General features: G+C 41.2%; 2 protein-coding genes across 2 annotated transcripts in view; one reads left to right on the top strand and one right to left on the bottom strand.

Annotated features, from left to right (window-relative positions):
- Positions 1–1337, bottom strand: part of LOC101131099 (butyrophilin-like protein 8) — a 42339-nt gene extending 41002 nt beyond the window's left edge. The window contains exon 1 of the mRNA XM_019026501.4: positions 1289–1337. Within this exon, the coding sequence (XP_018882046.4) occupies positions 1289–1337 (49 nt within the window). The remainder of the gene's footprint in view (positions 1–1288) is intronic.
- Positions 1–14091, top strand: part of ZFP62 (ZFP62 zinc finger protein) — a 60902-nt gene that overhangs the window by 7772 nt on the left and 39039 nt on the right. The gene's annotated exons all lie outside the window — the stretch shown is intronic.

Here is a 14091-nt window from a genome sequence, read left to right as displayed (position 1 = left end):
AGCGTATGCCAGCTGGGCTGCTATGGATGCTGCCTTCAGGGCTGTGTGGGGCTCTCGAGGCAAGGAAACATTTTTCAGGGTACCTCCGTTTCTCCGGCCAGCCCTTGCTGCTGTCACCTCTCTTGCCTATAACATCTCCTTTCACTCCTTCCACTTCCTTCCCTTGAAAATAAGAAAGGAACAAGACTGTTGCTGCAACATGCCATGCACCCGTGCAGCTGTGTGCACTCTACATGCACAAGCTCATGCAGTCCTCACCACAGCCCCAGCAGGAATGTGATCGTATCTCCATGTCATCATAAGCAAACCAACACCTAAGGAAGCTGTGAACAATAAAGCTCACAAGAAAATGAAATCAGAGTTTTTAAAAATAAAATCTTTTTGTCTCCAAGATCATTTCCAGGATGTCCTGCTGCCTCACCTGGAAACAGAAGGGAAACAGACGAGGACAAAGAAGCTCGTCAGAAAATAAATGAAAACAAACTGAAACGAGAGCGTCTCCTGTTAGTAACACATATGGGTTTTTGTTTTAGGGAAACATGCTCTATGTTTTGATTGCCCTTATTTCTGTTTTCTTAGCTTCATTTAGCAAAAAAGATATAGGTGGACAGGTGGCAGGATGAACCTTCACAGACAGAAAGTGAACACAGTCAATCGAATCTTCTGTGGCTGGGTACTGACCATCTAGCCACCAGCATTCTACTCCAACCTCAAGTTTCCTCTGTGAATTGTATTCAATCACTCAACATCCTATATACTCGGTTCTGTGTTAACAGTAACTGGAAGGAGAAAGAAGAGTGGATTTCTTCCCAGAGTATGCCAGGTTTCAGCTAATTTCTCACCTCAAGACCTGTACACCTTCCTCCAGCCTCGTGTCTCATACCACAGACATTTCTAACTCAGCATGTCTTTAACTGGATACATTGTCTTTTCCCCAAAAATCCTAACTGTGTCTCTTCCCAGCTGGACATCCATGTCAGCAACCTTGGTGCTCTAATAACCCTGCCTACACCACTCAGCCCATCTGGGACAAACACTGGATTTATTCACCTTAACACGTTAGGTGTGTCCCCGTCTACGATCACGGTGCGTCTTCAACACCCGTGTTTCCATTATTTGGGGGCTACTATAATTGTTTCCACAGCGCCTGATCCTTCCCCAGGCTGAGGCTAGGAGAAGCCAAAGGAATGGAAACGACAAAGATGCCTTCATTCCATTATGCTGCAACCATTGTAGCTAAAGAACTCAAACTGTTAGTTAGTAAGGAGGAAACAAAGATGAGTCTTACCTGATCCCAGCTTGAGGAGACTCAGAACCAAACTGAGCATGAGAGCCATGGATGTGTTCTGTGAATGGACCTCACGGCATGGAAATGGATGACAGGAGAGGTGACGGATGGATTAGAGAGAAGAGGAGAACTGGCCTAGTGCTCAAGGTGCGGAAACCACGGAGAGGCTGTGCGTGAGCGGAGGGCAAACTGCGCTGTTCTGAGAGTCTACTCCATCGAGACACGGCTGTCATGTGCCAGAAGTGTAGGGACTCTAGACTTTGAACCACTGCATAAATGTCTATCTCTTATCAAGGAAGCAAAGATAGAAATAGTGTGGATAAGATTGGAGGTGAACTTTGTCCTGGGCAAAACGATGCCCTGTGTGGGTGAAACAGGAATGTCAGATGCGGAAATACTTTTCACATCCAATCTGGCAGGCAGGGCTGTATGGCCATGGGATCTAGTCCTGAAAGAACCTCATGTTAGCACTGGATAGTTTGGTGTCCAAGTAAATAGGCCATGCTCCATTAGTAGCAGCCTACAGCAGGTGACTTGACATTTCCTGGCACAGTCTGAGGTCATTTTGCTTACCCCTCCATTGTCTGAAGTTCAGGGCCAGGACTGTAATCATGAGGCCAGATAAAAATAACTTTCCAGAACAAAACAGATCCTTAGTGTTAAACATCTGATACATTGGGAAAGGTGCCTGGGCAGGTTCAGACATGAGGAAACTTATTTATTACATAAACGAAGTTCCAGGGCAGCCACAATGAGAGATTTGCAGTCTTTTTAAGCACACGGAAACTCACAAAGTCACCACTTAACTAGATCAGAATGAAAATTTCCACAGATAACCACCAAAATAAACACACTCTAATCATAATGCAATTAAAATTAAAAAGTAATTCAAAAACATAGGAAACTCTATACACTAAGAAATTCTTATGTAACACAATTTAAAACAACTCACGAGACCAAATCACAATAAAAGTTAGCATCTAGAATAGGACAAAATGAAAACACTGCATTTAGTCTAAAATCTAGAACGCCGACAACACCAAATGCTGGTGAGGATGTGGAGCGACAGGAATTCTCATTGATTGCTGACAGGAATGCAGAACGGTACGGTCGTTCTAGAAGACAGTTCAGCAATTTCCTGCAAAATTAAACATACTTTTATCACCTAATCCAGCAACTGCACTGCTTTTTATTCACCTAAATGACTTGAAAACATATGTCCACATGAAAAATTGCACATGAATGTTTATAGCAGCTTTATTCATAATTGCCAAAAATGTATGCAACCAGATATCATTCAATAATGATACATAGAATGTATACACAAACTATGGTACATCTGTACAATGGAATATTACTCTGTGATAAAAAAAAAAGGAAATGAGTTGTTGAATGTTGTAAGCAAGATAGTAGAATAGAAAATTATTGATCTCATGCTGTCTCAGAAATACAGATTTACCAAGGATATATAGACCAAAATACCTTTATATGAAGCTGCCGAGAGGCACTCTATCCTCTCCATTCTAGTGGCAGCTATGCCCCACCCATGGCCATTCGAAGCCTAGGCCCAGTGGAACAGTCATGACCCAGGCTTCTGAACCTACAGGGTGCTCTGGCCCCCAAGGACCAAACAGTCCAACCCAGCAAGGAAGCCAAGCCTGGCCTGGTGAAGCAGTTGTACCCTCTCAAGCATGAGCCAAGCACCTTGCCCCCAGAGAAGCCATGCGCAACAGAATGGCAACAATACCCCCTTGCGTGCATACTAACTGGGGGCCCCAGACTCAGCCCCAGGAAAGCAATGTCTGAGATGGTGGAGCAGCTGTGCTCCCTTGGCACATAATGCGGCCTGGTGCCCCACCTCCAGAAAAGCTATGCCCAAGACAGAACACTGGTCTTATTCCCTCAGCACATAAACCAGCCCTGCATCCCGCCCGAGGAAAGCTATACCTGAGCTGGTGGAGTAGTTGTGCTCTCTTGGTGCCTGAGCTCAGTGTAATCTACTTTGCTACCACCACTGCCACAAATTACTGCAGTACGGGCCACTGAGGCATCCACTTATCACTGACATTGGTTATAGCTGAGAAGCTTCACAGAGGCTACACTACTGTGCCAGCCAGAAGCAGAGCCAGTACACCCTACTCAGCACCCTAGGACCTATCAACAAGTGAAAGTTTTTTCTTAGAAAAGCTACTTTATAAGTTAGGAGAGGCAAATGTTCTACCAGATGCACATATATCAACACAGGGACACAAGAAACATGAAAAAGCAAAGAAGCATGACTCTCCCCAAAAAGGCTGAGGCAGGAAAATCGCTTGAATCTGAGAGGTGGAGGTTGCAGTGAGCCGAGATCGTGCCACTGCACTCCAGCCTGGTTGACAGAGTGAGACTCCATCTCAAAATAATAATAATAATAATAATAATAATAATAATAATAACAACATTTTAAACAGTCAGCCAGATTTGAACTAGAAATACCATTTGACCCAGCCATCCCATTACTGACATACCCAAAGGATTATAAAACATGCTGCTATAAAGACACATGCACACGTATGTTTACTGCGACACTATTCACAATAGCAAAGACTTGGAACCAACCCAAATGTCCAACAATGATAGCTGGATTAAGAAAATGTGGCACATATACACCATGGAATACTATGCAGCCATAAAAAATGATGAGTTCATGTCCTTTGTAGGGACGTGGATGAAGCTGGAAACCATCATTCTCAGCAAACTATCGCAAGGACAAAAAAACCAAACACTGCATGTTCTCACTCATAGGTGGGAATCAAACAATGAGAACACATGGACACAGGAAGGGGAACATCACACACCGGGGCCTGTTGTGGGGTGGGGGGAGGGGGGAGGGATAGCATTAGGATATATACCTAATGTTAAATGACGAGTTACTGGGTGCAGCACACCAACATGGCCCATGTATACATATGTAACAAACTTGCACGTTGTGCACATGTACCCTAAAACTTAAAGTATAATTTAAAAAATAAAAAATAAATAAAAAATAAAAAGTCAGCAAGATTCAAGATAATATAGACAATTGAAAGAAATCAGGAAAAAAATCATGGTATAAATAGAAATTCAGCAAAGAAATAGACATCAAGAAAAATTAAACAGACGTCTTGCCACTAGATTATTCAATGAAGGAAATGAAAAAATACAATAGAGAGCTTCAATGGCAGACTAGATCAAGCTTAAGGACACAAATAAAGTGAAAAGAAAGAATTTTTTCATGCAAACAGTAACAAAAAGAAAGCAGGGGTGACTATATTTATGTCAGATAAAGTAGGCCAGAAGTCAAAAACTGTTACAAGAGACTAAGATTGTCTTTAAGTAATGATAAGCAAATAAGTTAATCAGACTGTAACAATTATAAACATGCAACCAACATCAATGTGCGTAAACATATAAAACAGATATTAGTGGACATGAAAAAAACATAGCAAAACAAAAATACTGGGGAATTTCAATACCCCTTTATTATTATTATTATATTTTAAGTTCTGGGATACATGTGCAGGACGTGCAGGTTTAGGTATACACATGCCATGGTGGTTTGCTGCACCCATCAAACCATCATCAACATTAAGTAATTCTCCTAATGCTACCCCTCCCTCCCCTAGCTCCCTACCCTCCGACAGGCCCCAGTGTGTGATGTTCCCCTCCCTGTGTCCATGTGTTCTCATTGTTCAACTCCCACTTATGAGTGAGAACATGCGGTGTTTGGTTTTCTGTTCTTGTGTTAGTTTGCTGAGAATGATGGTGTCCAGCTTCACCCATGTCTCTGCAAAGGACATGAACTCCTCCTTTTTTATGGCTGCATAGTATTCCATAGTATATATGTGCCACATTTTCTTTATCCAGCCTATCATTGATGGGCATTTGGGTTGGTTCCAAGTCTTTGCTATTGTGAACAGTGCCACAATAAACATACGTGTACAAGTGTCTTTATAGTAGAATGATTTGTAATCCTTTGGGTATATACCCAGTAATGAGATTGCTGGGTCAAATGGTATTTCTGGTTCTAGATCCTTGAGGAATCACCACACTGTCTTCCACAATGGTTGAACTAATTTACACTCCTACCAACAGGCCTAAAAGCATTCCTATTTCTTCACATCCTCTCCAGCATCTGTCATTTCCTGACTTTTTAATGATCACCATTCTCACTGGCACAAGATGGTATCTCATTGTGGTTTTGATTTACATTTCTCTAATGACCAGTGATGATGAGCTTTTTTTCATGTTTGTTGGCCATATAAATGTGTTCTTTTGAGAGGTGTCTGTTCATATCCTTCACACACTTTTTGATCAGATTGTTTTTTTCTTGTAAATTTGTTTAACTTCTTTGTAGATTCTGGATATTAGCCCTTTGTCAGATGGATAGATTGCAAACATTTTCTCGCAATCTGTAGGTTACCTGTGCACTCTGATGATCATTTCTTTTGCTGTGCAGAAGCTCTTTAGTTTAAGTAGATACCATTTGTCAATTTTGGCTTTTGTTGCCATTGCTTTTGGTGTTTTAGTCATGAAGTCTTTGCCCATGCCTATGTCCTGAATAGTATTGCCTAGGTTTTCTTTTAGGGTTTTTATGGTTTTAGGTTTTATGTTTAAGTCTTTAATCCATCTTGAGTTAATTTTTGTAATAAGGTGCAAGGAAGGAATCCAGTTTCAGTTTTCTGCATATGGCTAGCCAATTTTCTAACACCATTTATTAAATAGGGAATCCTTTCCCCACTGCTTGTTTTTCAACAGGTTTGTCAAAGATCAGATGACTGTAGATGTGTGGTGTTATTTCTGAGGACTCTGTTCTGTTCCGTTGGTCTATTTGTCTGTTTTCGTACCAGTACCATGCTGTTTTAGTTACTGTAGCCTTGTAGTATAGTTTGAAGTCATGTAGCATGATGCCTTCAGTTTTGTTCTTTTTGCTGAGGATTGTCTTGGCTATGCGGGCTCTTTTTTAGTTCCATATGAAATTTAAAGTAGTTTTTTCTAATTCTGTGAAGAAAGTCAATGGTAGCTTAATGGGAATAGCATTGAATCTATAAATTACTTTGGGGAGTATGGCCATTTTCACAATATTGATTCTTCCTATCCATGAGCATGGAATGTTTTTTCCATTTGTTTATGTCCTCTCTTATTTCCATGAGCAGTGGTTTGTAGTTCTCCTTGAAGAGGTCCTTCACATTTCTTGTAAGTTGTATTCCTAGGTATTTTATTCTCTCTGTAGTAATTTTGAATGGAAGTTCACTTATGATTTGGCTCTCTGTTTGTCTATTATTAGTGTATAGAAATGCTTGTGATTTTTGCAGATTGATTTTGTATTCTGAGACTTTGCTGATGTTGCTTATCAGCTGAAGGAGATTTGGCGATGAGATGCTGGGGTTTTCTAAATATGCAATCCTATCATCTGCAAACAGAGACAATTTGACTTCCTCTCTTCCTGTTTGAATACCCTTTATTTCTTCCGCTTGCCTGATTGCTGTGGCCAGAACTTCCAATATTATGTTGAATAGGAGTGGTGAGAGAGGGCATCCTTGCCTTGTGCTGGTTTTCAAAGGGAATGCTTCCGGCTTTCACCGATTCAGTATGATATTGGCTGTGGGTTGTTATAAATACCTCTTATTATTTTGAGATACGTTCCATCAATACCTAGTTTATTGGGAGTTGTTAGCACGAAGGGCTATTGAATTTTGTCGAAGGCCTTTTCTGCATCTATTGAGATAATCATGTGGTTTTTGTCATTGGTTCTGTTTATGTGATGGATTACATTTATTGATTTCTGTGTGTTGAACCAGCCTTGCATCCCAGGAATGAAGCAGACTTGATCATGGTGGATTAGCTTTTTGATGTGCTGATGGATTTGGTTTGCCAGTATTTTATTGAGGATTTTCTCATCAATGTTCATCAGGGATATTGGCCAGAAATTTTCCTTTTTTGTTGTGTCTCTGCCAGGTTTTGGTATCAGGATGATGCTGGCCTCATAAAATGAGTTAGAGAGGAGTCCCTCTTTTTCCATTGTTTGGAATAGTTTCAGAAAGAATGATACCAGCTCCTCTTTGTACCTCTGGTAGAATTCGGCTGTGAATCCATCTGGTCTTGGGCTTTTTTTTGTTGGTAGGCTATTAACTACTGCCTCAATTTCAGAACTTGTTATTGGTCTATTTAGGGATTCGACTTCTTTCTGGTTTAGTCTTGGGAGGGTGTATGTGTCCAGGAATTTATCCATTTCTTCTAGATTTTCTAGTTTATTTGCATAGAGGTGTTTATAGTATTCTCTGATGGTAGTTTGTATTTCTGTGGGATCAGTGGTGATATCCCCTTTATCATTTGTTAATATGTCTATCTGATTCTTCTCTCTTTTCTTCTTTATTAGTCTGGCTAGCAGTCTATCTATTTTGATAATCTTTTCAAAAACAACTCCTGGATTCATTGATTTGTTGAAGGGTTTTTCTGTCTCTAGCTCCTTGAGTTCTGCTTTGATCTTAGTTAATTCTTGTCTTCTGCTAGCTTTTGAATTTGTTTGCTCTTGCTTCTCTAGTTCTTTTAATTGCGATGTTAGGGTGTCGGTTTCAGCTCTTTCCTGCTTTCTCCTATGGGCATTTAGTGCTGTAAATTTCCCTCTAAACACTGCTTTAGCTGTGTCCCAGAGATTCTGGTACATTGTGCCTTTTTTATTGGTTTCAAAGAACTTATTTATTTCTGCCTTAATTTTGTTATTTACCCAGTAGTCATTCAGGAGCAGGTTGTTTAGTTTCCACGTAGTTGTGTGGTTTTGAGTGAGTTTCTTAATCCTGAGTTCTAATTGATTGCACTGTGGTCTGAGAGACTGCTTGTTATGATTTCCGTTCTTTTGCATTTGCTGAGGGGTGTTTTACTTCCAATTATGTGATCAGTTTTAGAATAAGTACAATGTGGTGCTGAGAAGAATGTATATTCTGTTGATTTGGTGTGGAGAGTTCTGTAGATGTCTGTTAGGTCTCCATGGTCCAGAGCTGAGTTCAATTCCTGAATATCCTTCTTAATTTTCTGTCTCATTGATCTGCCTAATATTGACAGTGGGGTGTTAATGCCTCCCACTATTATTGTGTGGGAGTCTAAGTCTCCTTGTAGGTCTCTAAAAACTTGCTTTATGAATCTGGGTGCTCCTGTATTGGGTGCATATATGTTTAGGATAGTTATCTTTCCTTGTTGCATTGATCCCTTTACCATTATGTAATGCCCTTTGTTGTCTCTTTTGATCTTTGTTGGTTTAAAATCTATTTTTCAGCGACTAGGATTGCAACACCTGCTTTTTTTTCCTTTCCATTTGCTTGGTAGATCTTCCTCCATCCCTTTATTTTGAGGGTATGTGCGTCTTTGCACGTGAAATGGGTCTCCTGAATACAGCACACAGATGGGTCTTGACCCTTTATCCTATTTGCTAGTCTGTGTCTTTTAATTGGGGCATTTAGCCCATTTACATTTAAGGTCAATATTGTTATGTTTGAATTTGATCCTGTCATTATGATGCTAGCTGGTTATTTTGCCCATTAGTTGATGCAGCTTCTTCATAGTGTTGATGGTCTTTACAATTTGGTATGTTTTTGCAGTGGCTGGTACTGGTTTTTCCTTTACATATTTAGTGCTTCCTTCAGGAGCTCTTGTAAGGCAGGCCTGGTGGTGACAAAATCTCTCAGCATTTGCTTGTCTGTAAAGGATTTTATTTCTCCTTCACTTATGAAGCTTAGTTTGGCTGGATATGAAATTCTGGGTTGAAAATTCTTTTCTTTCAGAATGTTGAATATTGACCCCCACTCTCTTCTGGCTTGTAGAGTTTCTGCCGAGTGATCCACTGTTAGTCTGATGGGCTTCCCTTTGTGGGTAACCTGACCTTTCTCTCTGGCTACCCTTAACATTTTTTCCTACATTTCAACCTTGGTGAATCTGACAATTATGTGTCTTGGGATTGCTCTTCTCAAGGAGTATCTTTGTGGTGTTCTCTGTATTTCCTGAATTTGAATGTTGGCCTGTCTTGCTAGGTTGGGGAAGTTCTCCTGGATAATATTCTGAAGAGTGTTTTCCAACTTGGTTCCATTCCCCCTGTCACTTTCAGGTACACCAATCAAACGTAGGTTTGGTTTTTTCACATAGTCCCATATTTCTTGGAGACTTTGTTCATTTCTTTTCATTCTTTTTTCTCTAATCTGGTCTTCATGCTTTATTTCATTAAGCTGATCTTCAATCTCTGATATCCTTTCTTCCACTTGAGCGATTTGGCTATTGATACTTGTGTATGCTTCATGAAGTTCTCGTGCTGTGTTTTTCAGCTCCATTGGGTCCTTTATGTTCCTCTCTAAACTGGTTGTTCTAGTTAGCCATCGTCTAACCTTTTTTCAAGGTTTTTAGCTTCCTTACATTGGGTTAGAACATGCTCCTTTAGCTTGGAAGAGTTTGTTATTACCCACCTTCTGAAGCCTACTTCTGTCAATTCGTCAAACTCATTCTCCATCCAGTTTTGTTCCCTTGCTGGCGAGGAGTTGTGATCCTTTGGAGGAGAAGAGGCATTCTGGGTTTTGGAATTTTTAGCCTTTTTGCACTGGTTTTTCCTCATCTTCATGGATTTATCTACCTTTAGTCTTTGATGTTGGTGACCTTCAGATGGGGTTCTGTGTGGATGTCCTTTTTGTTGATGTTGATGCTATTCCTTTCTGTTTGTTAGTTTTCCTTCTGACAGTCAGGCTCCTCTGCTGCAGGTCTGCTGAAATTTGCTGGAGGTCCACTCTAGGCCCTGTTTGCCTGGGGATCACAAGTGGAGGCTGCAGAACAGCAAAGATTGCTGCCTGCTCCTTCCTCTGTAAGGTTCGTCCCAGAGGGGCACCCGCCATATGCCAGCCGGAGCTCTCCTGTATGAGGTGTCTGTTGACCCCTGCTGGGAGGTGTCTCCCAATCAGAAGGCACAGGGGTCAGGGACCCAGTTGAAGGGCAGTCTGTCCCTTAGCAGAACTTGAACACTGTGCTGGGAGATCCACTGCTCTCTTCAGAGCCAGCATGCAGGGCTGTTTAAGTCTGCTGAAGCTGTGCCCACAGCCTCCCCTTCCCCCAGGTGCTCTGTCCCAGTGAGATGGGAGTTTTATCTATAAGCCCCTGACTGGTACTGCTGCCTTTTTTCAGAGATCCCCTTCCCAGAGACGAGGACTCTAGAGAGGCAGTCTGGCCACAGCCACTTTGCTGAGCTGTGGTGGGCTTTGCCCAGCTTGAACTTCCCGGTGGCTTTGTTTACACTGAAGGGAAAACTGCCTACTGAAGCCTCAGTAATGGCAGACACCTATCCCCCAACCAAGCTCTATCATCCCAGGTCAACTTCAGATTGCTGTGCTGGCAGAGAGAATTTCAAGCCAGCGGGTCTTAGCTTGCTGGGCTCCATGGGCGTGGGATCCACTGAGCTAGACCACTTGGCTCCCTGGCTTCAGCCCCCTTTCCAGGAGAGTGAATGGTTCTGTCTCACTGGCATTCCAGGTACCACTGGGGTATGAAAAAAAAACTCTTACAGCTAGCTCAGTGTCTGCCCAAGCACCTGCCAAGTTTTGTGCTTGAAACCCTGGGCCCTGGTGGCGTAGGCACCCAGGGAATCTCCTGGTTTGTGCGTTGCGAAGACCTTGGGAAAAGTGTAGTATCTGGGCCAGAGTGTACCGTTCCTCACAGCACAGTCCCTCATGGTTTCCTTTGAGTAAGGGAGGAAGTTCCCCAACTTCTTGCACTTCCTCAGTGAGGCAATGCCCCACCCTGCTTCCACTCACCCTCCACCAGCTGCACCCACTGTCTAATCAGTCCCATTGAGATGAGCCAGGTACCTCAGTTGGAAAAGCAGAAATCGCCTGCCTTCTGCATTGATCTTGCTAGGAGCTGCAGAATGGAGCTCTTCCTACTCGGCCATCTTGCCAGTCACTGACTGGGGCTAGCTGGTTATTTTGCCCATTAGTTGAGGCAGTTTCTTCATAGTGTCGATGGTCTTTACAATTTGGCATGTTTTTGCAGTGGCTGATACTGGTTTTTCCTTTACCTGTTTAGTGCTTCCTTCAGGATCTCTTGTAAGGGAAGACTGGTGGTGACAAAATGTCTCAGCATTTGCTTGTCTGTAAAGGATTTTATTTCTCCTTTGCTTATGAAGCTTAGTTTGGCTGGATATGAAATTCTGGGTTGAAAATTCTTTTCTTTAAGAATGTTGAATATTGGCCCCCACTCTCTTCTGGCTTGTAGGATTTCTGCAGACAGATCCGCTTTTAGTCTGATGGGCTTCCCTTTGTGGGTAACCTGACCTTTCTCTCTGGCTGCCCTTAACATTTTTTCCTTCATTTCAACCTTGGTGAATCTGATGATTATGTATCTTGGGGTTGCTCTTCTTGAGGAGTATCTTTGTGGTGTTCTCTGGTTCAATACCCCTTTTTAAAAATAGATACATGAACCAGACAGAAAATTAACAAGAAAATACTGGATTTGAACTGTACATTAGAGCAAATGGACTTAAACAGATATGTACAGATAGCAGAATGTGTATTTTTCCTAGTGTACATGGAACATTATCCAGGATAAACCAAATATGAAGCCATAAAACAAGTCTTAGCAAACTCAAGAAGATTAAAATTATAATAGTATTGTTTTCAGCCATGACAGTATAAAATTAGAAATCAGTAACAGAAGAAATTTTGGAAAAGTCACAGATATGTGGAAATTAAACAGCATGTTTCTGAAAAATCAATGGATCAAATAAGAATCAAAAGTAAATTAAAAGTGCTCACTTCAGTAGCACATATACAGAAGGAATTTTTAAAATTTTGATATGAATGACAATAAAAATACAATATATCAAAACCCATGGGGTGTAGCAAAAGTAGTTCTAAAGGGGAACTTTATAGTTATAAATGCCTACATTAAAAAAGAAGAAATACCTTAAGCAAAAAATTTAATGTTATGCCCTAAGGAGCTAGAAAAAGAGAAACCTAAACCCAAAGTTAAATGAAGGAAGGGAACAATAATATCAGAGCAGAAATAAATCAAATAAAGAACAGAAAAACCATGTAAAAAAACTAATAAAACCAAGACTTGATTCTTTGAAAAATAATTTTTTTTGAGACAGAGTCTTGCTCTGTTGCCCAGGCTGGAGTGCAGTGGCGTGATCTCAGCTCACTGCAACCTCTGCCTCCTGAGTTCAAGCAATTCTCCTGCCTCCGCTTCCCAAGTAGCTGGGACTGTAGGTGTGCACCACCATGCCTAGAAAATTTTTTTGTATTTTTAGTAGAGACGGGGTTTCACCATGTTGGCCAAGCCAATCTCGAACTCCTGACCTCTCGGGTGATCTGCTGGCCTCGGCCTCCCAAAGTGTTGGGATTACATGCATAAGCCACTGTGCCCAGCCTTGAAAAATAAATAATATCAAATTCCAAGATAGATTAAGGAAAAAAAAAAGACTGGAATAAATAAAATCAGAAATATAAATAGAGACCATCAATACATGCCTCAAAAATAAAAAGCATCATAATAAACAATTATGAAAAAGCATCTGCCAACAAATGGCACAACTTATAAAAGTTAATAAACTACTATAAAACAGTAACTTTTAAGAATAAATTAGGAAGAAATAGAAAGCTTGAACAAACTATTATAATAATAAATAAAGACACTGAAGAAGTAATTAGAAACCTTCCAACAAAAATAAAGCTTGGGATCAGATGGCTTTATGGCTGAATTTTACCAAACATTCAAAGAAGAATTATTACCACTTAACTGTCCCAGAAAATAGAGCTGGGAGAATACTTACAACATACTTTACAAGGCCAGCATCACTTTCACAACTAAGCAAGAAAAAGACACCACAATAGGTGTCTTTAGGCCAAGAAAAAAAAAAAAAACTATAGGCCAATAACTCATATAATGCAAAACTCCTCAGTCAAATATTAGCAAACCAAATTCATCAAACACATCAAAAACAGTATACGTCATGACCAAGTGGGATTTATTCCTGGCATGAAAGGCTGGTTAACATAATCAATGTAACACATCACATTTACAGCACGAAAAACAGAAAACCACATGATTATCTCAATTGACACAGAAAAGTATTTGACAAAATTCCACGTCAATTCTTGATTTAAAAAACTCTTAATGGCCAGGTGCAGTGGCTCACATCTGTAAACTCAGCACTTTGGGAGGCCAAAGTGGGCAGATCACTTGAGGTCAGGAGTTCGAGACCAGCCTGGCCAACAAGGTGAAATCCCATCTCTACTAAAAATACAAAAATTAGCGAGAGGTAATGGTGTGTGCCTGTAGTCCCAGCTACTCAGGAGGCTGAGACAGGAGAGTCACTTGAACCCAGGAGGCAGGGGCTATAGTGAGCCAAGATTGCACCACTGCATTGCAGCCTGGGTGACAGAGTGAGATTCCTTCTCGAAACAAACAAACAAAAAACTCTTAACAATTCATGTATAAAAGTAAAATTCTGGCCGGGAGCAGTGGCTCACGCCTGTAATCCCAGCACTTTGCAAGGCCGAGGCGGGCAGATCATGAGGTCAGGAATTCGAGATGAGCCTGACCAACATGGTGAAACCCCATCTCTACTAAAAATACAAAAATTAACTGGGCGTGGTGGTACACGCCTGTAATCCCAGCACTTTGCAAGGCCGAGGCGGGCAGATCATGAGGTCAGGAATTCGAGATGAGCCTGACCAACATGGTGAAACCCCATCTCTACTAAAAATACAAAAATTAGTTGGGCGTGGTGGCACACACCTGTAATCCCAGCTACT

Source organism: Gorilla gorilla, chromosome 4, assembly GCF_029281585.2.
Source record: "Gorilla gorilla gorilla isolate KB3781 chromosome 4, NHGRI_mGorGor1-v2.1_pri, whole genome shotgun sequence".
Lineage (NCBI taxonomy): Eukaryota > Metazoa > Chordata > Mammalia > Primates > Hominidae > Gorilla > Gorilla gorilla.
Note: the sequence above shows the minus strand (reverse complement) of the source record. Positions and strands in the feature narration are given on the sequence as shown.